This window comes from Vulpes vulpes, chromosome 3, assembly GCF_048418805.1.
Source record: "Vulpes vulpes isolate BD-2025 chromosome 3, VulVul3, whole genome shotgun sequence".
NCBI lineage: Eukaryota > Metazoa > Chordata > Mammalia > Carnivora > Canidae > Vulpes > Vulpes vulpes.
Genome location: NC_132782.1, coordinates 75,782,637 through 75,803,113, shown reverse-complemented (window position 1 = coordinate 75,803,113; position 20,477 = coordinate 75,782,637). Strand labels below are relative to the sequence as shown.

Genomic DNA, 20,477 nt, shown 5'->3' with positions numbered 1-20,477 from the left:
CCTGCCTTTGGCCCAGGGCATGATCCTGGAGACCCGGGATCGAATCCCACGTCGGGCTCCCGGTGCATGGAGCCTGCTTCTCCCTCTGCCTATGTCTCTGCCTCTCTCTCTCTCTCTCTCTCTGTGACTATCATAAATAAATAAAAATTTAAAAAAAATAAATAAATAAAGTATTACACCTGAGGTCATTGTTGAGGTCACAGGAACATGAAATTTCAAAGGTGACCAGGGAAGTGAAATGCCAAGGTCAGAGAAGACAATGGCACCTGAAGACATGGAGGCCAGGCACCTAGCAGGCAGGATGCTGGTTAATACCCACACTGATGGCTTTGCCCCAAAGGGTAATGACAAGAACAAGGTGGAAAGAAAGTGAGTCAGAAAGTAAAGTGGTTCCTGAATGACACCAAGTGAGCAGTTGGCCAAAGGACAACAGCAGCAGTGAAGAGCCTGCTGACATGAGCTTCCAAAGAACAAAGGTCCCTGAACAAGGACCAAAGAGACATGCTTACAATGTGAGGGACAAAGACAGGAAGCTAGGATGATGGGCAGTCTTCTAGTCTGAGAGATTAATGGAGTCATTCAGAAAGAAGTCAGGAGAAAGATGTAGTTGGGGATACGAAGGCAGGAGCTCAGCCTGGGACACACCTAACCTCAGGGCTATGTCTCCTACCTGCCAACTATGTAGAAGACGGCCACTCTGGCAATGCAACCATTAAAGCACAGAAACAGGAAAGTGTCTGGAACACACAATGGCTTCACTAGGAAGGCCAACTCAAAAATGCCACCAAGGGAGCTGCTGATCTTCCTTCTAACCAGATGTTAGAAGATGTTTCTCAGGGCAGAGGTAAGGTCCAGCATCCCCACACAAAGGAGGAAAACAGTGAGACACGGACACAGAGGCTCCGTACCACGGATGATTCACACTGGCCTCTCTTGCAGTTGCCGTCACAAGGCTTTTTCTCTGCTTTCTGAAGTGCCTGCAGCCGGGCGAGGAACTTGGTCTTCCAAACTCTGAAGTCTGCCTCGATGCTGCCATGTTTGCTTTTAACCACGTCACAGTCCCCCTCTCCTCTAGCCACCACACGATGAGCACCAAGCATCCAGAGCCACTTATCAACATTCTTGCCAACCTGCAAGAAAATGGAGGAGCTAAGACACAATCCTCTACATCATAGGCTTGAGGATTGCTCTACAAAAAGCCCAAGTTCTGGGACTTCTGGGTGGCTCAGCGGTTGAGTGTCTGCCTTTGGCTCAGGGCATGATCCAAGCTCCAGGATCGAGTCCCAAATCAGGTTCCCCATGGAGAGCCTCCTTCTCCCTCTGCCTATGTCTCTGCCTCTCTCTTTGTGTCTCTCATGAATAAAAAAATAAAATCTTTGGGGAAAAAAAAAGCCCCAAGTTCCTCTGGGAGCCCACCACTGGCTGTTGGGAAGAGGGAACCGGGCCTAAGCTGGCCCTCCAGCCCCAGCTGCAACCTGCAAGCACTACACTGGTTACATTCTGGTAAGATCCTACAAAAGACTGAATTAAAACAAGCTTAAAGAAAGGTCTCCACTTTCAACTTTACTCACATTCTACCAAAGACAGGTGAGCCAGGCTGGGCCCATTTTGGGAAGAAGTATGTTTACAAAAGTTCTAGTAACTGTTTAGAACCACAAGAAACAGAGGCTCTGTTTTCATTTAGAAAATTTATTTAGGAAAACAATGTCTTCTTACATAAAAGACAATGAATGTTTTTCTTCTATTTCCCTTTAAAAAATAACATTAAAAGACGAGGAGTTCAACTGTATTCAGAGTTATAGCTTGAGCCATAAAGATTGTTCAACAACAGAACAGGCAGCTGAGAAAGTCTAAAGAAGCAGTGATCTTCTATCCACAAGGTCCTGCTGGGGACAGCAGACTGGACTCAATGGCCATGAATCCAGACCACTGTGACACTAGACAATAGAAGGTATAAGCATTTTATTCCATAAAAATGTACTTGAGAACCTACTATGCACCAAACTTGGATACATGTGTGTAGCAATGCCCCACTACAGAGAGTAACACAAAAGTTTATTACAAAGCACCAAAGTTTGTGGACTATTTCATATACACATGTCTGTGAATTTTATTAAAAGAGAATCTATCCCTATAATTCAACACATACCTACCTTGTTGAAGTGGCTGGCATAGACAGAATTTCCTAGGCCAAATACAGCGTATCTCATACCCTTCAGGTAAGTTTTGCCAAATCGAAAATCACTGGATGCTTCCTCTAACCATTTGCAGAACCACACTGCACTTTCGGTGGGTTGACCGTCTGTATATGTAGCAACCACGAAGGCACAAACGTTTTTACTAGTAACCTAAACAAGAAAGTAATTATTTCAGAAGAATATTCAAGATACAACTTATCAGTAAAGAAAACCCTTTTTAGGGATCCCTGGGTGGTGCAGCGGTTTGGCGCCTGCCTTTGGCCCAGGGCCCGATCCTGGAGACCCGGGATCGAATTCCACGTCGGGCTCCCGGTGCATGGAGCCTGCTTCTCCCTCTGCCTGTGTCTCTGCCTCTCTCTATCTCTCTGTGACTATCATAAATAAATAAAAATTAAAAAAATATATATATATATTTAAAAAAAAAAAAAAGAAAACCCTTTTTAAAATGCTGACATCCACATCAATACTAATCTCTAAGGACAAAGGGTGCTTTCAAGACATTACTCATTTTCAAAAGTGAAAGAAAACAGAGCAAGGACACCTTGCATGGGGAGAAAATCCAATGTCTGGCTCCTGTCAATATGTCCCCGGGAGCCCTTAACCCCATTCTATCCCAATTTCAGACACTAAGTTTCTGTCTCTCCAATTGTCATATTAGAAACAAAATCCAAACCAGTCAGAAAGAAACACAGAGATCTTTAAAAATACCTAAAAAAATAAAGCAACAAAACTTTTTTTTAAAGATTTTATTGATTTATTCATGAGAGACTGGGAGAGGCAGAGACACAGGCAGAGGAAGAAGCAGGCTCCCTGCGGGGAGTCTGCTGTGGGACTTGATCCCAGGACTCCAGGATCACAACCTGAGCCAAAGGCAGACACTCAACCACTAAGCCACCCAGGTGCCCCACAACAAAATGTTTTAAATGTAAAGTAACTTAACACTTGGCACCATCACCTATGTGGGGGAACAAAATACGCCTTCAGTCCTGTTAGCCACGGTATTCCACCTGCTTGAAGGCACCTTATAAATTCCAGTCACGAGCTAAGTTATAAGCAATCCATTATTAAATAATAAAGTTTCAAAGTTTGCTAATAATCTTTCACAAGTAATTCTGAGAAGATTCAAGCTCATTCATTTGCACTCCACTATTCTCTTAATGGGGGAAATAAATAGACAGTTACAGCTAGATTATCTACCATAAAGAGACTGGCAAGCAGCGCCTGGGTGACTCAGTGGGTTGAGGCTCAGCCTTCTGCTCAGGTCGTGATCCTGGGGCCCTGCTCACAGGGAGACTGCTTCTCCCTCTGCCTCTCTCTGTGTCTATCTTGAATAAAATACATAAAATCTTAAAAAGAAAAAGGGGGGGCGGGACTAGCAAACTATGTCCCACAGGCCTAGTCCAGCTCAATGCCTATATGTTTGTTTGTTTGTTTGTTTTTTTAAATAAAGTCTTACTGGAACCCGGCCACACAGTCACACTCATTCATTTACAGACTAACTATTTTAATGTTTTCTTCATTCATTACATACAGCCTGTGGCTGCACAAAGCTGATATTTACTATCTGGCCTTTTAGGAAAGAAGCTCACCAACCCCTGCTCTAGTGCTTCCCCAACTTCAGCTGTTCCAGAACCACCTGGAACACCCATAAAAATAGTCCCACATCCAGGACTAGGCTGCATTGCTAACAAGTTCCCAGGAAATGCTGATACTGCCAGTTGAACCACTACTATAAGGCCAAACTCCCCTGAATATAACTAGGAGAGGGAGGGGCATTTCTCAGATGAAGAAATTAAACCCACATAGATATTAAGTAATGCATGGAGGTCACACAGGTAGGAAGAGATTTCTCTAACTCCAAAACTCATATTCTTTCTGCTACCCAAATGGCTCAATCTCTCAGTGAGCTCACACATGGCTCAAAGGCTCAGCACACTACCATCAATCACAGCCCTCACCTGATTATGAGCTCCATAGCAGGTAGGAGGAGGGAACTTCAAACCACCCAACCTTTCCCACCCTTACCCCCACCCCAGGAAAGACCACACACCAGAGGACCAGGTCCCACACCACATATCCAGCACCTCTAACACTGAAAACTCAACCAACTCAAACTCCTTAGCATAAAAATTAAATTTATTCTGAAGATTCTATTCATCCCAGAATGCACGAGGACAATTACATCTGAGAGTTTGGACTAAAGAAAAAAAATAACATAATTACCAACCTCTTCTACTAGTTGATCATCTGGATCATATTCTTTCAGATTAATAACTGCCACAGGCAGATCTAGGGAGGTGACTGCTTCAGCAAGACTTGTTGCAAATCCCTAATAGGAAAAAAAAGAAATCACATAAAGTCTTCAATAAGCTAAATAAGCATAATACCGTCTTCATTTATCCCCATTGCCAAAAGAATAAGGCATTTATCGTGAAAAACTTTTCCTCTGACATTGATCATCATAAACACAAATACTACTGTCACTTCTTCCATTTTCTCAAGCATCTCTATAGAGATCAATCATTCAACTGTGGGATGTGGGATACCTGGGTGGCTCAGTGGCTGAGCATCTGCCTTTGGCTCAGGTCATGATCCCAGAGTCCTGGGATCAAGTCCCACATCTGGCTCCCTGAGGGAGCCTGCTTCTCGCTCTGCCTATGTCTCTGCCTCTCTCTGTCTCTCATGAAAAAAAATAAATAAAATCTTTAAAAGAAATAAAATATTTTAAATTACCAAAAAAAAATCATTCAACTGCGCAGTTCTCACTGTGTAAGTATATATGCAGATAAATCTAAACTGGTTTTTTTCACATTTCAGCTGCTTTGCCCCACTAGAATAAACAATAAGAGGAAGAAAAAAGAAAAAAAAAAAAGAAAGAAGAGGGAAGAGAATATGATATGTGAGAAATCTGACACATTTCTGGAAGATAGAAAGCAAACAAAAGCAGGCTGACAGGGAAGAGAAAGCCCTAGAGGAAAGCCCATATGTGTAACAACACCAGAGGTTCTGGATTCAGAGTCAGTCACTACAGTGAAGCTGGAAGAGAACCCTGGGGCAGAGAAGAACCAATCAGCAGACAATTCATATATGGGACAAGTGCATAGAAAGCCTAGGCAGCATCTGCCCTTTATCTCCAGATAAAATTCCCACTAGCTCTTCTCCAAACAAAATGAACCAAGTATCTGGAGAAAGCTAAAACTTCTAGCCACATGGTGGCACTCTGGAAAAGACCTTTTTATTTTTCACTTAGTAGTCTAACACTTGGCTCCTCACCTCCCAGGACTAGAGCATGTATTAATTTACTGTGTATCATCCATGCCAGTCTCAGTTCTGGGCAATATTACACAACAGTGAACAAGACACCCATAGTCCCTGCCTTCAGGGAGCTTATGTTCTAATGGAAAGAGACAGAACAAACATGGGTACGAGAAAACATACAGTTCATCAGATGAGGGCCAATGCTGTGGAAGAAAATAAATCAGGATAAGGGGAAGGAACACAGGATTACAGGTATGGAACAGTTGTTATTTTACACAGGGAGGGTCAGGACAGGGGCCTAAGATTAAAAAAAAAAATTATTCAGGGCAGCCCGGGTGGCTCAGCAGTTTAGCGCCGCCTTTGGCCCAGGGCCTGATCCTGGAGATCCGGGATGGAGTCCCACAGTGTGCTCCCTACATGGAGCTTGCTTCTCTCTCTGTCTCTCTCGCTGTCTCTCTCGCTGTCTCTCTCTCTCTGTCTCTCATGAACAAATAAATAAAATCTTAAAAAATAATAATAATAATAAATATTCAGCCTTTGTCCTGAGTTCCTGGCACAGAGCTCCTAAAGCCCTTGTAACTTACTGACTTTGCTATGCTAATGAAATAATTCATGGGGAGGCGGGCCCCAGGTAACTTCAGGATGGGGGCTAGTCACGACAAAATCAACCATGCAATCAGAGGTTTAGAACATTCAGCACCATCACTCCCAGTGAGTTCAATCATCCATGGTCAATGATTTGAAACCATTAAAACCACTCAATGACAGGATTCAAGGAGTTTCTGGGTTGAACACACTGATGTGCTGAGGAGGTATGGGCAGAGAGAAGGCATGGAAGCTCTGAGCCACGCTCCTCCCCCAAACCTTGCCCTGTGCATGTCTGCCATTTGTCTGTTTACCTGTATTCTTTACAATAAACCAGTAAGCACAGTTAGGCAATTTCCTGACTTCAGTGAATCTGTCTAGGAAATTATCAAACCTAAAGAGAGGACTATGGGATCAAATTTATAGCTGGTCCAGTCACAAGCACAGGTAGCCCTGGGACTGGTGACTGACTGGCAGCTGACTGGCAGCTGAGGTGGAAATAGTCTTGCAGTCTAGGCCCTTAGATCTGTGGAGTCTGACAAAAACTCTGAGTAGTCTGTGTCACAACTGGAGAGCCAATGTGGAAAAACAACAAGTATTTGGTGCAAGAGGCCTCAGAGGTAAAGACTTGAGCCAAACCTGAAAGACATGAGAGAGCAAGCCATGAGGTTACCCCAAGCAGACGAACATTTAAGTGAACAGATCCAAAGGAGGGAGCAGGCTTGGAAAGGTTAGTAAGACTAGCGACGTGGGGACAAAGGACAAGAGGTAAAAGAGATAATGGAGAACCAGACATGAGGGCCTCCTGGCCACTGCAAGGGCTTTGATTTACTCTAAGTGAATGAGGTCACTACTGGGTGTGAAGCTGAAGGAAATGTGATTTCACTGAAGTTTTCAAAGTCTGAGCTGAGTGGCTGCTGAGCTGAAAGGACACTCAAGCCAGGGGAGGGGCTGTGCAGCACTAAATGAGGGGGACCCACAAGCAGAAACGTGACCACAGACAGAGGCAGAGGGGTGCCGTGAGGCAGGGTGCTGAGAAGTGACTGGCATCTGGACTCATTTTCAAAGTAAAACAACAGCATTTACTATAAATTGCATAGGAATAATAGGGAAAAGAGAGAATTCAAAGGGTTTGGGGGTTTTTTTTATTTTGTTTTGGTTTGTTTGTTTTTCAGCAGGAAACCAGAATGATGAAATTGCCATTTACTGAAATGGTAAAGATCCTAAATGGAAAAGTTTGTGTAAAAAATTGAGAGTTCAGTTGGAATGTACTAATTCTGGGATGCCTACTAAACATCACATGAAGATCTAAGATAGGCCACTGGATATGAGAGTCTGGAATTGAGGGGAACAGTTCATACTGAAACATAAATTTAAGGGCATCTGGGTGGCTCAGTGGTTGAGCATCTGCCTTTGGCTCAGGGAGTGATCCCAGAGTCCCAGGATCAAGTCCCGCATCGGGATCCCTGCATGGAGCCTGCTTCTCCCTCTGCCTATGTCTCTGTCTCTCTGTCTCTGTCTCTCTCATGAATAAATAATAAAACATTTTTTTAAATAAAAACATAAGTTTAGAGTCCACCACTGAATACAGGCAGATCAAATACAGCCCTCCATTTTTTTCTACAGGATCCCTCCTGGGATCCAGTCATGCCATTTATTTACATGTTGTCTGTGATTGTTTCCACACTACGCCACAGAGCTGAGTAGCTACAACAAAAGACTGCATGGCTCACAAAAACCACAAACCTAAAAAACATATAAAATCAAACATCTTGCCCTTTATAGAAGAAGCCGGTCAAACTGTATCTAATGTAAAGCTCTAGATAACAAGATCCCTTTGTACAATGAGTACAGATAAAGACATGATCTCAAGGACTGTGCCCCAGGACACTTCTATCTTAAAGATCAAGAAGATGAGGGGAAATCTGCAAATGACAGTGAGGAAAACTAGCCTTGGCCAAGTAGGAGGATGACCCAGAGAACACTGTCAAGTAAGATGAAGAGTGAGAATTAATTAGCAACATAGAAGTCAATGGGAACATGTTGGGGCATGTGAGCTCCACAAGAGTGGTCCAAGGAAAACAAGAGTAGGGAAATTGTGGAGATGTGGAGATGGTGGCACAGACACCTTCAAAGGGCTTTACTCCAAAAAACAAAAAACTGAAGTGGTAGTTAGAGGAGGGAGGTGGGCCAATAGGTGACACGACATGCCCTGACCCACCATGCACACAGCATCTGGTAAAAACTTATAATTAAGAGAACACAAACCTGTTCACTCATTAACAAAGAAAATCCACAATAGCTATCCCGTCATTCTGTTGTAAATATTAACAGAAAATCATGGACCACCAAGATGAGACGAGAATAAGCAGGAAAGAGAAATAGCAGCATCAGAAAAACTGAGAAAGCAGATAAATCAGGAAGCAGAAAAACGAATTTATTCAGATATTTTTTTAAGTTATTAATAAGGTAAAATTGAAAAAATGGCATTTTTGCAACTAAAAACTTAATAGCTAAAATAAAACATTCAAAAAAAATGTTTGAAATTGAAATCCCACAACCCAGAATAAAAAGTTACAAAAAGTAAGACAGAAAATATTAAAGACAAGCCATCCAGGGACGCCTGGGTGGCTCAGTGGTTGAGCATCTGCCTTTGACTCAGGTCATGATCCCGGAGTCCTGGGATCGAGTTCCACATCAGGCTTCCTGCATGGAGCCTACTTGTCCCTCTGCCTATGTCTCTGCCTCTCTTTCTCTCTCTATCTCTCATGAATAAATAAATAAAATCTTGAGAAAAAAAAAAAGACAAGCCATCCAAAAACCCTAACATCCTAACATCTAAGAGTCCCAGAAAGGAAAAAAAGAGAAAACAGAAGGGAAAAATAGTTGCCCAAGAAACATTAGAAGAAATGCTCACAAATCTTCAAAAGGGCCCAAGTGTCCAGCACAATAGCTAAAAAAAGAACCAATGCAGACACCACCACAAGAAAGTTCTGAACATCAAGGACAAAGAAAGGATTCTAAAGGCTTCAAAAAATAAGCAACAACAACAACAAAAAAAATCATGTCATATACAAAGGAATGAAGAGACTAGCCTTCTAAAGACAATGAAGTGACACCTTCAAAACTGTAAGGAAAAACTAATCTTCCATACCCAAACAAATATGAAACCATTATATGTGAAAGCAGAATAAAGAAATTCAAAAGGCACAACTTTAAGGAGGGGCATCTAACCCATATCAACAAAGAGGTGGCCAACAATAAAGCCACTGAGATTTAAGGAATGTCTGTGTTAACTAATATAAGCAGTCGATAACTTTTAAACTAGCTTTGATAATCTAGAAACACAACACGCACCGGTTAAAAATATAGCCATCAAAAAAAAATAAATAAATAAAAATAAAAATATAGCCATCAGAAAAACTAAAAATAAAAAATAGTTAAAAAGAGATTCACTAGAGAGTACTTTTCATTATGAACCCTCCATATGCCTGGATTTGTTACAATCTGCAGTGTTGACCTGATCTTTCAAAAACATTATAAACACATGAGAGAGGCTATGAATGAGATCTTTTATAATAACATCAAAGGACTTCGTTTTGGCTGCTCTGACGTCATTTTTACATTTCTTCAGTTTCCGGCCTCTGTTGCTTAGGGTTGAACTTAATATTTTGTGACCTTCAACTCAGAACTTACACTGAAGTTCTGAAAAACTAAGAAATACTCTTCTACAAAACATCCACAAGAGGGCAGTCCAACAATCTTTAGTACTACAGAAAAATAGAGGTTGATTCGTTTATGTTCGCCTTAGAATCTTTACCTAGAAAGCACTAAATAGCTGTGGTCTTCACAATGAAGAAACCTGCAGCATATACATCTACAGCATCTATCTACTTTAAACAGTATTCAATGTCTATTATTAACACTCTTAACACTATTAAGTCAGAATACATCGTATTAAGTAGATATGTGAAATTGTGAAAGTCAGGGCCCAGACCGGCCCCTACTGCTAACAGTCCATTTTCACTATCTCCTACTTCTACACCAACCATCAATAACAAGCTTAGACCTCTCCATTCTCCTGAGGTAGAAGCAAGCTTCAGACAGTGACCATCAGACACGACCAACCAGCTGGAATTGGGCACAAGAGATAAAAATCCACCCACCACCCCAGAAAGGAAAAACGTATGTTGGAAAAGGGAAAAAAGAAGATTGGAAAAAAAAAAAAATTAGAAGACCAATTCCATATTACTCAGCCATTAGAAACGACAAATACCCACCATTTGCTTCGACGTGGATGGAACTGGAGGGTATTATGCTGAGTGAAATAAGTCAATCGGAGAAGGACAGTGTATATTCTCACTCATTTGGGGAATATAAATAATAGTGAAAGGGAATATAAGGGAAGGGAGAAGAAATGTGTGGAAAATATCAGGAAGGGAGACAGAACATAAAGACTCCTAACTCTGGGAAATGAACTAGGGGTGGTGGAAGGGGAGGAGGGCGGGGGGTGGGGGGGAATGGGTGACGGGCACTGAGGGGGACACTTGACGGGATGAACACTGGGTGTTTTTCTGTATGTTGGTAAATTGAACACCAATAAAAATTAATTTATTAAAAAAAAAAAAAAAGAAGACCAATTCCATTTTTAGAAGCAATCTTATATCAGAAAACCCAAGAAAAAGTATCACGTAAAGTTTTTACCTTTGCTGTTCCAGTCTGGGAACCATAGAAAATCTTCACTCCAGATACAAAGACTTCCTTGTTTTGAAGAGAGATACAATCATTTGTCATCAAATCCCCGGTTGCTTTTGGAACAGATTTCTCCTGTGATTTCTTGCCCTTGAAAATAAACAACTGCACAAAATTCATCAAGTTTGAATCTTTTTCTAACTCCAATAGGGATGAGAACTAGCACAGATACTAACTGATTTTACTATTCTCTTAATATTTCTGCTGTACTCTGCAAATATTAACCTCTTGGTATAATTAGGTCCTTTAAAGGCTGGATCCACATTTTTTAAGACTGTAAAGATTCCTAAGACAAAACTATACATACATTCACCCATAATGTGCTTTAGTGGAATAACAGTAGGAATTGATTTACTGATCCTTAACTACAGTAAGAAAAGAGAAGACTACTGCCCTTCGAAGACGCTAAACAGATTTTTTTTTTTACAAAAGTTTTAGTTTTCATTACAAAATCTTCCTGTATCTTAAGACTGAGACTCCAAAGCCCAGCAAAGAAAACATAAATAACTTAGTCTATAATAACTGAGAGTAAATTATTTGGGCATTAAAAAAAGGGTCTGGAGACCAACAAACATAAGAGCGACCTTCGTTCCTTTTAGCTTTCCTGAAAATCTTAGAAAATCTGCACTGTAAATTATAAATCTAATGCCTTAATAGTCTCATATAAAAAATAACCACTTACCTGCTTCCTGATGACAATCTGGAAACAAATCCAAAGGCTAACGCCAAAGGCAAAGCCCAAATATATGTAAAACCTGTTTATCCATAATGATATTACAGGTGAAGAGAAGTCCCATGTATCCAAAAAACGATCTAAATTTAAAATGATACATACACGTAATTTTATTTAAAGCTACATATACAAAGCTACTCATCCTTATTTTTTAAGAATAAAAAATAAAATAAAACCAACTTTCGTATTGAACTCGGCTAAGAAACCTATAAAAAGATCAACTCTGATAAAAATAATAAACCACTGCATGTAAACGATAACGATAAAATTAACATAACGATAATGCTAACTCAGAAAAAGACACAGAATTGTTCCTTCATTTGGACAGAGCATTAGGAAGCAAGGGAACTCGAAACTCTTCGTGTGGAATCGTGAATTAACTTTGCTTTGTTTTCTGTGGCCCCTAAGAAAATGAGGGGTTTCAGCCGACATCACACCTGTCTTGGAGGGACGTAGGAATGCAGCCGGCCTCAAATGCTAAACCCGGAGGCAGTTTCAGAAGGGGGGGACCTAAATGCACAGGCGGGAAGGACCCAGAGCCCTCAACACACGTGGGCAAGCAGAGGGAGCAGTTTTCTCGTCGTTTCACTCGAGGCCACAAGCACAGCTCCCTCTGCGCTCAGCCCCAGGCTCACGAGGCAGAGCCCGGCCGCGCTCAGCGGCTCGGGCCCGGGCGGACGAGCGCCGCCGCCGCCGCCACCGCCACCGCCTCTGAAGGACGGCCCGGGGCGCGCTCCGCCCCGACAGGCTCCTACACAGACGGCTTCCTCCCCTCCCGCCTCACGAATTCTGCCCGCCGGGGGCCCTTACCCATTCTCTTCAGAGCCCAAGCCCTGCGGCCCGACACACGAGGCCTGCAGACCTGAGAAACCTGGGGGCCGGCGAGGACATCAGGGGACGACTACAGCTACCTCGAAGCACTAGCTTCGCACCCCAAACCCGCCGCGCTGGGGGCCGCCATGCCACTCGCCAGCGCGACCGGATTGGCTCAGAGGGGAAGGGGCGGGCCCCGAGGGAAGCCCCGCCCAGGGCTCCGCGCGTTGGAACCGGAGCCCTCGCGGCCCCGCTCGGATTGGCTAAGAGGGGAAGGGGCGGGCCCCAAGGGAAGCCCCGCCCACGGCTGAGGGAACGCAGTGCGGAGCCGGTCCAGGCGCTCCTGTTTTGGAGCTGAGGGGCAAGGGGCAAGGGGAGGGGGCAAGGGGCGGGCCCCTAAGGGAATGAGGCCACGAAAGGGGGGGCACAGGGGAAAACCGGGGAAGACAGGGCATTGAGGGGGTATCGTCAACCGAATGCAATGTTCGGTCCCGTTTGGACCTCAGTTGAGACACACTGTAAAAAAGGCACTATTTCGGGGAATCTGGCTACGGCCGCGCCGTTAGAGGGTATTACGAATCTCGGTTGATCTTGTCGGGTGCGTCTGTGAGAATACAATGACGTGCTTAAAGCTAGGAGCTTGTCATTTGCTCTAAACTCCCAACAAAAAATATGACAAGAATGGCAAAATGTTGATAATTGTTGAAGTGGGAGGATGGGCCTAAGGGAGCTGTTCATCATACTTTCTCCTCGACTTGTTTATCTTACAACTCTTCCACAATCAAAGGTGAAGGTGGGTGTGGCCCCGAGCTGCGGAACTCCGAGCCGCCGACGCGACGTTTCCACCTGGCCGCTAAAGCATCCACGTGGCCAGCAAACCAGAGCTCCTGACTCACGGGCGGAACTACGTTACCTCACGGAGGAGCGCCGCCCCTGTCGGGCGCGGAGCGATGTCGTAAAAGCCACAGTGCGCAGGCGTGGCTGCTCGCTTTTCCTCTGCCGGGTTCGGCCACACCCGACGCCTGCGCAGTCAGTCCGCCGGCTGGGCTGTGGCGGCCGCCTGGGCAGTTGGCGGTCGGGCCGCGCGCCCCCGGGTCGTTACGGGCGGTGCCGGCGGCCCCGAGGCGGGCGGCGCGGGTGTGTGAGCAGCGGCCATGTCCATCTTCACCCCCACCAACCAGATCCGCCTCACCAACGTGGCGGTGGTGCGCATGAAGCGCGCCGGGAAGCGCTTCGAAATCGCCTGCTACAAAAACAAAGTGGTGGGCTGGCGGAGCGGCGTGTGAGTGAGCCTCCCCGGGCGGCCGCCGCGAGCCCCCTGCCCCTCCGGGCGGGCGCCTCGTCGCGGCCCTTCTCCGCCCGCGTGGCGCGCTCTGGGGTCGGGCTGTCCCGGCCTGCACTTAAGAGCTACGGCCCAGGAGCCCCCGCACGGGCGTCTTCCGCCGCAGTAACGCTGAAGGGCCGCGACCGCGTCCGGGGCGTTCGGAGGTCTCCGCCCGCGGCCCCCGTGCTGCCATCTAGGGGTCGGTGGCCTTGGCGGCGGCGCCGCGCCCTCCTCCGCCCGGCACCCCCGGCGCCCCCTGCGGCCCCTGCGGCCCGCCTCCCGCTCCCACGCGGTTTTCTCCCGAGGAGAGGTGGGGCCGCAGATGCGCCGCTCAGTTTCCAGGGCTCCCTCTCCCTGGGGGCCATTGGGAGCGTTTGTTGTTTCCTATACTGTTGCCGTCTGGGATCTGTGAATGAATTTCCAGGTTTCTGCTGTGTTCACTTAGAATTTTCTCTTCTGTCCTAAGGGAAAAAGACCTTGATGAAGTTCTGCAGACCCACTCAGTGTTCGTAAACGTTTCTAAAGGTCAGGTTGCAAAGAAGGAAGATCTGATCAGTGCCTTTGGAACAGATGACCAGACAGAAATCTGTAAGCAGGTGAGTTCCAGCAGCTACAGCCTAATCAACCCTAATGTTCTTTATAGCAGAACAACGTACAGGTATGTTGAGCTTTAAGACATTATTTTTGGGGGAGTGAATTATCCTACAATAATTTGACCTAAACATCACCACTTCTTTTTTTTTTTTTTTTTTTTTTTTTTTTTCTTTTAAGAGAAAGAGGTGGGGAGGGCCAAAGGGAGAGGGAAAGAGAAAATCTCAAGCAGGCTCCATGCCCAGCACGGAACCCAACGGGGGGCTTGATGTCACATGATGGTGACCTGAGCCCCAATCAGAAGTCAGAGGCTTAATGAGCTGAGCCACCCAGGTGCCTCTGCAGCATCACTTTGTTAATTGAAGTATAATTAAATTAGTGATAAGGCCTGTCACCACCTGTCACTGAAGTGTTATTATAGTCTTACTAAATATAGTACATATGCTGTTCTTTTCATCTGTGACTTATTTTAAACTGAAAAGTTTGAACCTCTTAATCCACCTTATTTCACCTATTCCCCGCCCACCTCCCCTCTAGCAACTAGTTCTCTATAGTTAAGAGTCTGTCTTTTTGGGGATCCCTGGGTGGCGCAGCGGTTTGGCGCCTGCCTTTGGCCGGGGTCGCGATCCTGGAGACCCGGGATCAAGTCCCACGTCGGGCTCCCGGTGCATGGAGCCTGCTTCTCCCTCTGCCTGTGTCTCTGCCTCTCTCTCTCTCTCTCTCTGTGTGACTATCATAAATAAATAAATAAAATTTAAAAAAAAAAACAAATTCTAAAAAAAAAAAAAAAAATTGGTTTCTTTAAAAAAAAAAAAAAGAGTCTGTCTTTTTGTTTGTTCGTCTGCTTTGTCTTAAATTCCACATATGTGTGAAATCACGCAGTGCTAGTCTTTCTTTGACTTCTTCCACTTCGCATTATACCCTGTAGGTCCACCCACATCATTGCAAATGGCAAGACTTACTCTTTTTGATGGCTGAGTACTATTCCATTGTGTATACATCTCCTTCATCCTTTCATCTGTCAGTGGACACTTAGGTTGTCCTAAGTCCAATGTCTAATATCATAGCTGTTATCAGTAAGGCTGCAGTAAACATAAGGGTGCATGTATCTTCTTCAAGTCAATGTTTCTGTTTTGGGGAAAATACCCAGAGATGTGATTACTGGATCATATGGTAGTTCTACTTCTAATTTTTTGAGGAACCTCCACACTTTCCCACAGTGGCTGCACCAGTTTGCATTCCCACCAACAGTGCATGAGAGTTCCTTTTTCTCTACGTCGTCACCAACACCATTTCTTGTTTTATTTTCATCCTAACCATTCTGACAGGTGTGAAGTGATAACTCATTATGGTTTTGATTTTGCATTCCCTTGATGCAAATCATGTGATGTTGAGCATCTTTTCATGTGTCTGTTGGCCTTCTGGATGTCTTCTTAGAGAAAATGTCTGTTGAGGTTCTCTGTTTTAATAAGATTATTTGGCTCCTTTGTTGTGCAGTGCTGTTTTTAATAATTCAGGACATGAACAATTTTGCCAAGTCTAAAAATTAAATCTACTAAGTTGCCTTACTTTGTCCATTTATATATTTGTAGTGGAATATTCCTGAAAATAGAATTTTTCGGGGTTTTCACCGTTTACAACTTTTACTAAATTGCCCTTTTCTCCACCTAAATAAGTTAAGATATTCGAGTACAAGATAATCCAGTATATCCTTTCGGTGAAGGTCAAATTATTTCTTGTATATCAATAGCTGAGAAGGATGGAATTTAATTTTCTCCCCAAGTTCTTAATTCCTGTGGTTAGTTAACAAGTGATGTGCAATAAAGATATTGCTTATTTAAACCTGTTGGGTTTTTTTTTTTAGATTTTAACTAAAGGAGAGGTTCAAGTATCAGATAAAGAACGGCATACGCAGCTGGAGCAGATGTTCAGGGACATTGCAACTATCGTAGCTGACAAGTGTGTGAACCCTGAAACAAAGAGACCATATACTGTTATCCTTATTGAGAGAGCCATGAAGGACATCCACTATTCAGTCAAAACCAATAAGAGTACAAAACAGCAGGTGAGTGGCTTTTAATGTCAAAAGGTGTCCACGTGAAAATCAATTTTCTCTGAAGAAAACATTAAAATAGTCTGTAATAATAAAATACTAGTTGGAAGCACTTGGGTCGGAGATTTGGGGGAGGGAGGAGGAGAAGATGGGGCCGGTAGGAAGGAGCAATGGAATTTTTTTAACAAAGTACAAATGTACTACAACTCTCATCTCCTTTCCAAATCAGACCTTTAGAGATAAAACTTGGAGTTTTAAAGAGTTATTCCAACTCTGTATTTTAGATTTTATTTATTTATATGTAATTCACATGCCACACGAGTCATCTTTATAAAGGGAACAGTTCAGTGGTCTATTCACAAAGTTCCTGCAGTCTGCCCTAATTTGACAATATTTCCATTGCCACCAGAAGAAACTCTTGTCAACATTAGCAGTCACTCCTTGTTTTTCTCCCTCTTACAAGTGTTTGGCAAATTTGTTTTCTGTTTTCTGTGGACTTTTCTATTCCAGACATTTCATATAAACGGAATCATACAAAATGTGTCCTTTAAAGGTTCTTACCTGTTATTGTACATGTCAGTACTTCATTCGTTCTTAGGACTTGATAATAACTTGTGTGGAAATACCATATTTTGTTCATGAGTATTGGAGTTGTCTAATCCACCATTTTTATTACAGCCAAACTGGATGTATCATTCTGGTTTTGATTTGCATTTCCCTGGTAACTATGATTTCAGCATATTTTCATGTCATCTTTGGAAAAATCACTACTTGGACAATTTTTCAATCATTTGTGTTTTCATTATCAAGTTGTAAGGGTTCTGTATATATTCTGGATACTGATACCTCATCAAATGTGTGATTTGCTAGTATTTTCTCCTATTTAATGGGTTGTCTTTTCACTTTGTTGTTAGTTTTTTGAACCACAAGAGTTTGTATTCTTTAAGTGCAATTTATCTATTTTTTCCTACTGATGTTTATGTTGTCTGTGTCCTGTTGAAGAACCGCCGCCTAATTCAGCCAGGTGGAAACTGCTTTGTTTTGAATCCCTTAGAAAGTAATGCAGCAGAAGGGGCAAAGAAGTGGCCATTGTTTTCAATTTTGTCTTGCTAGGCTTTGGAGGTGATAAAGCAGTTAAAGGAGAAAATGCAGATCGAACGTGCTCACATGAGACTCCGGTTCCTTCTCCCAGTGAATGAAGGGAAGAAGCTGAAAGAAAAGCTCAAGCCACTGATCAAGGTCATAGAGAGTGAAGACTACGGTCAGCAGTTAGAAATTGTAAGACAAAACACTCTTACTCTTTTGCTTCCTTGTTACCAAAGTAGTCTGTTCTCTAGTCGTAAATGTGTAATGAATATTTAGAAGGTAAGGACAGTAAGACATTTCCAGAAACCTTTTATTAATTAAGTAATAATTAAGTAAAAATGTAAAGGTTTAAGTAAAATTAAGTTGTAGCTAAACACACTTTGGATTTTTTTTTAGGTGATTCTATGCTTATTTTGGATGAGAGTATATGTTTTACAGTGAGTCTCTTATTAGGAGGAAATTGGAAATAAGACCAGTTGAACAGCCTCATTTACGACAGAACCTTTTTTTTTTTCTTTTTTTTTTTTTTTAAAGATCCATTTATTTATTTAAGAGAAAGAGAATCTCAAGCCGACTCCCTGTTGAGCTTGGGGCCAGATACAGGGCTCAATCCTACAACCCTGAATTCATGACCTGAGCTGAAACCAAGGTTTAGGTGGTCAACCAACTGAACCACCCAGGAGCCCTATCACAGAACATTTTATAGAAGCAGCCAAAGCATTTTGTCTTAGAATCTCACCCTACAGTGTCAGACACAGTATAGATTCCATTGTCTGCAAACTCATCCCTTAGGACTTTGCGGCAGCTTCAGTTCAAATGAGCTCTGGACTGGGATTGTTGAGCATTTCATTCTAAACATGAAACAACACATTTGACATTCTGAAGTTCTCAAATCTTTTCAAAACTTTACACATGATTTCTAAATGGGCCTTCAAGATTTTCTCCTTCAGATGTCAATAAAAAGAGGTACTTTCCTGGAACTGTAAATGTTCATGCTAAATTTTAGTACAAAAAGAACTATACTTTTCTAGTCCCATTCACTTTACAGCCAAGAAATCCAGAGAAGTCCTCAGACAGGGAGGTTGATGCCCGTCACAGGGCCTACATGCATAAAGACAGAAGGAGCTGACTCTGGAAGACAGTATGAAGGTTCCTCAGAAAGTTGAAAATTGAAGTACGCTACAATATAGCAATTGCACTACTAATTGCACTACTAGGCATTTACCCAAAGACACTGATTTGAAGGAGTACGTGCACCCTGGTGTTTATAGCAGTATTATCAACAATAGCCAAACTATAGAAAGAGCCCAAGTGTCTATCATCTGATGAATGGATAAAGTTGTGGTGTGTGTGTGTGTGTGTGTGTGTGTGTATACACACACACAGTAGAATATTCAGATATCAAAAAGAATGAAATCTTAGCATTTGCAATTATGTGGATGGAACTAGAGGGTATTATTCTAAATGAAATAAGTCAGAGAAAGACAAATATATGATTTCACTCGTGGAATTTAAGAAACCTAGCAGGTGAAAATAAGAGGGGAAAGACAGAAATAGAGATGCAAGCCATAAGAGACTCTTAATGATAGAGGACAAATTGAGGGTTGATGGAGCGAGGAGGTAGGTGGGGGATGGCCATTAAGGAGGGCACTAGTTATGATGAGCACTGGTTGCTATTACGTAAGCTTGAGTCACTAAATTCTACTCTTGAAACCAAAATTTCATTGTTATCTAACTAGAGTTTAAATAAAAATTGGCGGGAGGGGGCGGGGGAGACACTGGACTAGAACCCCGTCTGCTCCCCTGTGCATTGTCTTCGCTCTTTCATTGTAGAACTGTAGCAGCAGGGACATCCGAAAAGTGTCATGTGTTTGTCTTAGAGGAGTTAAAGCCGTGTTCATACTGTTGCTTTGCTCATCTTCATGTGGTGAGCAGCTGTGTTCCGTGTTTCAGGTGTGTCTAATTGACCCGGGCTGCTTCAGAGAAATTGATGAGCTAATAAAAAAGGAGACAAAAGGCAAAGGTTCTTTGGAAGTACTCAACTTGAAAGATGTGGAAGAAGGAGATGAGAAATTTGAATAACATCCATCAAGCTCTTCAGCTCTAAAACACTAAAGTATTTTCTTTTCCCACAGTCCTCTTTTCTGTGGTCTGCTAAATACTTTCTCAAACTGTTGGACATTTTCCGTCTTTGTGGTAACATATACACAAAAAGACTTTCCTAATGAGTATTACACTGTGGGATTCATTTAGTTTTAATGATAAAGTGGGGTTTTAGGCAAAAACGAAAAATCCAAGCTGCAGAGGGCAGAGTAACATGTTGCTACTGTCTCGTGCCTTGTACTTTCCAATGTGCAAGTTATCTGAGGCAACTCTTGTGGGTACAAAGTTAAACTTTGCACATTATATGTGATAAGATAAATGCGGGAGGGTATGACAATATGACAAAAAGGGAGTGTTTGCTGAAGAAAACATAATGTCTTATATGTACTTAATGAAACATGTGGCCTAATACAAAGTTTGGATGATGACTTCCTGATTTGAAAAATAGTTCTGTGATGACTGCAGGACTGAAGGAATATTCGTTAAATGTGCTGCCATAAACTAGATAATTCTCTGTAAAGAATAAAGTCATTTGTTTCTAATCCTTAAAGTTTATAATATATATTAATATAGCTGAATTATATGTAACCAATAAAACCACTCTTTATTTTTATTAAACTGTGTCTTGTGTTTCTAGACAGCTTCTAAGCTCCCTTTTCTCTGCCTTCTGTCTGGTAGGGTTGGAGAGTTCTCAGGATGAAATAAGTCCTTTGAGGAATGGGGAGTGGTTAGAACAGGGCCTGTTCTGATTGACACCTGATAAATCTTAATCGTTTAGGAAGTAATTGAATATAAGTATTTTAGTACTTAAACACTCAAATGGACCACGTGCAAGTTTTTAAAAATCTACTTGTCTTCAAAGGTGATACTCTATAGTGTTTTACTCAAAATTGACATGTGGTTGTATTTCGTGGACAGAACTTTTTAACTGAGAGTTTTTTAATTGAACAGGTCCAGATGGGTTTTATAAGCACATAGAAT

The 20,477-nt window shown here is 42.7% G+C and overlaps 2 protein-coding genes across 3 annotated transcripts in view; one reads left to right on the top strand and one right to left on the bottom strand.

The window, feature by feature from the left end:
* Window positions 1–12,561, bottom strand: part of LOC112934119 (S-adenosyl-L-methionine-dependent tRNA 4-demethylwyosine synthase TYW1) — a 201,860-nt gene extending 189,299 nt beyond the window's left edge. Inside the window, exons 1-6 of one of the 2 annotated variants that reach the window (XM_026017508.2) lie at window positions 12,337–12,561; window positions 11,476–11,606; window positions 10,746–10,898; window positions 4,426–4,527; window positions 2,154–2,348; window positions 909–1,130 (exon numbers count right to left, since the gene is read on the bottom strand). In XM_026017508.2, coding sequence (XP_025873293.1) covers window positions 909–1,130; window positions 2,154–2,348; window positions 4,426–4,527; window positions 10,746–10,898; window positions 11,476–11,606; window positions 12,337–12,340 — 807 coding nt within the window. In that variant the 5' untranslated portion in view covers window positions 12,341–12,561. The remainder of the gene's footprint in view (window positions 1–908; window positions 1,131–2,153; window positions 2,349–4,425; window positions 4,528–10,745; window positions 10,899–11,475; window positions 11,607–12,336) is intronic. The other variant, XM_072752780.1, reaches the window with a different exon arrangement.
* A 757-nt stretch (window positions 12,562–13,318) lies between these two features.
* On the top strand, window positions 13,319–20,114 carry SBDS (SBDS ribosome maturation factor). The gene is made up of 5 exons (XM_026017509.2): window positions 13,319–13,621; window positions 14,130–14,259; window positions 16,119–16,319; window positions 17,421–17,585; window positions 19,347–20,114. The coding sequence occupies exons 1-5, from the start codon at window positions 13,494–13,496 to the stop codon at window positions 19,473–19,475; spliced, it is 753 nt and encodes a 250-aa protein (XP_025873294.1). The 5' UTR covers window positions 13,319–13,493; the 3' UTR covers window positions 19,476–20,114.
* Window positions 20,115–20,477: the final 363 nt, after the last annotated feature.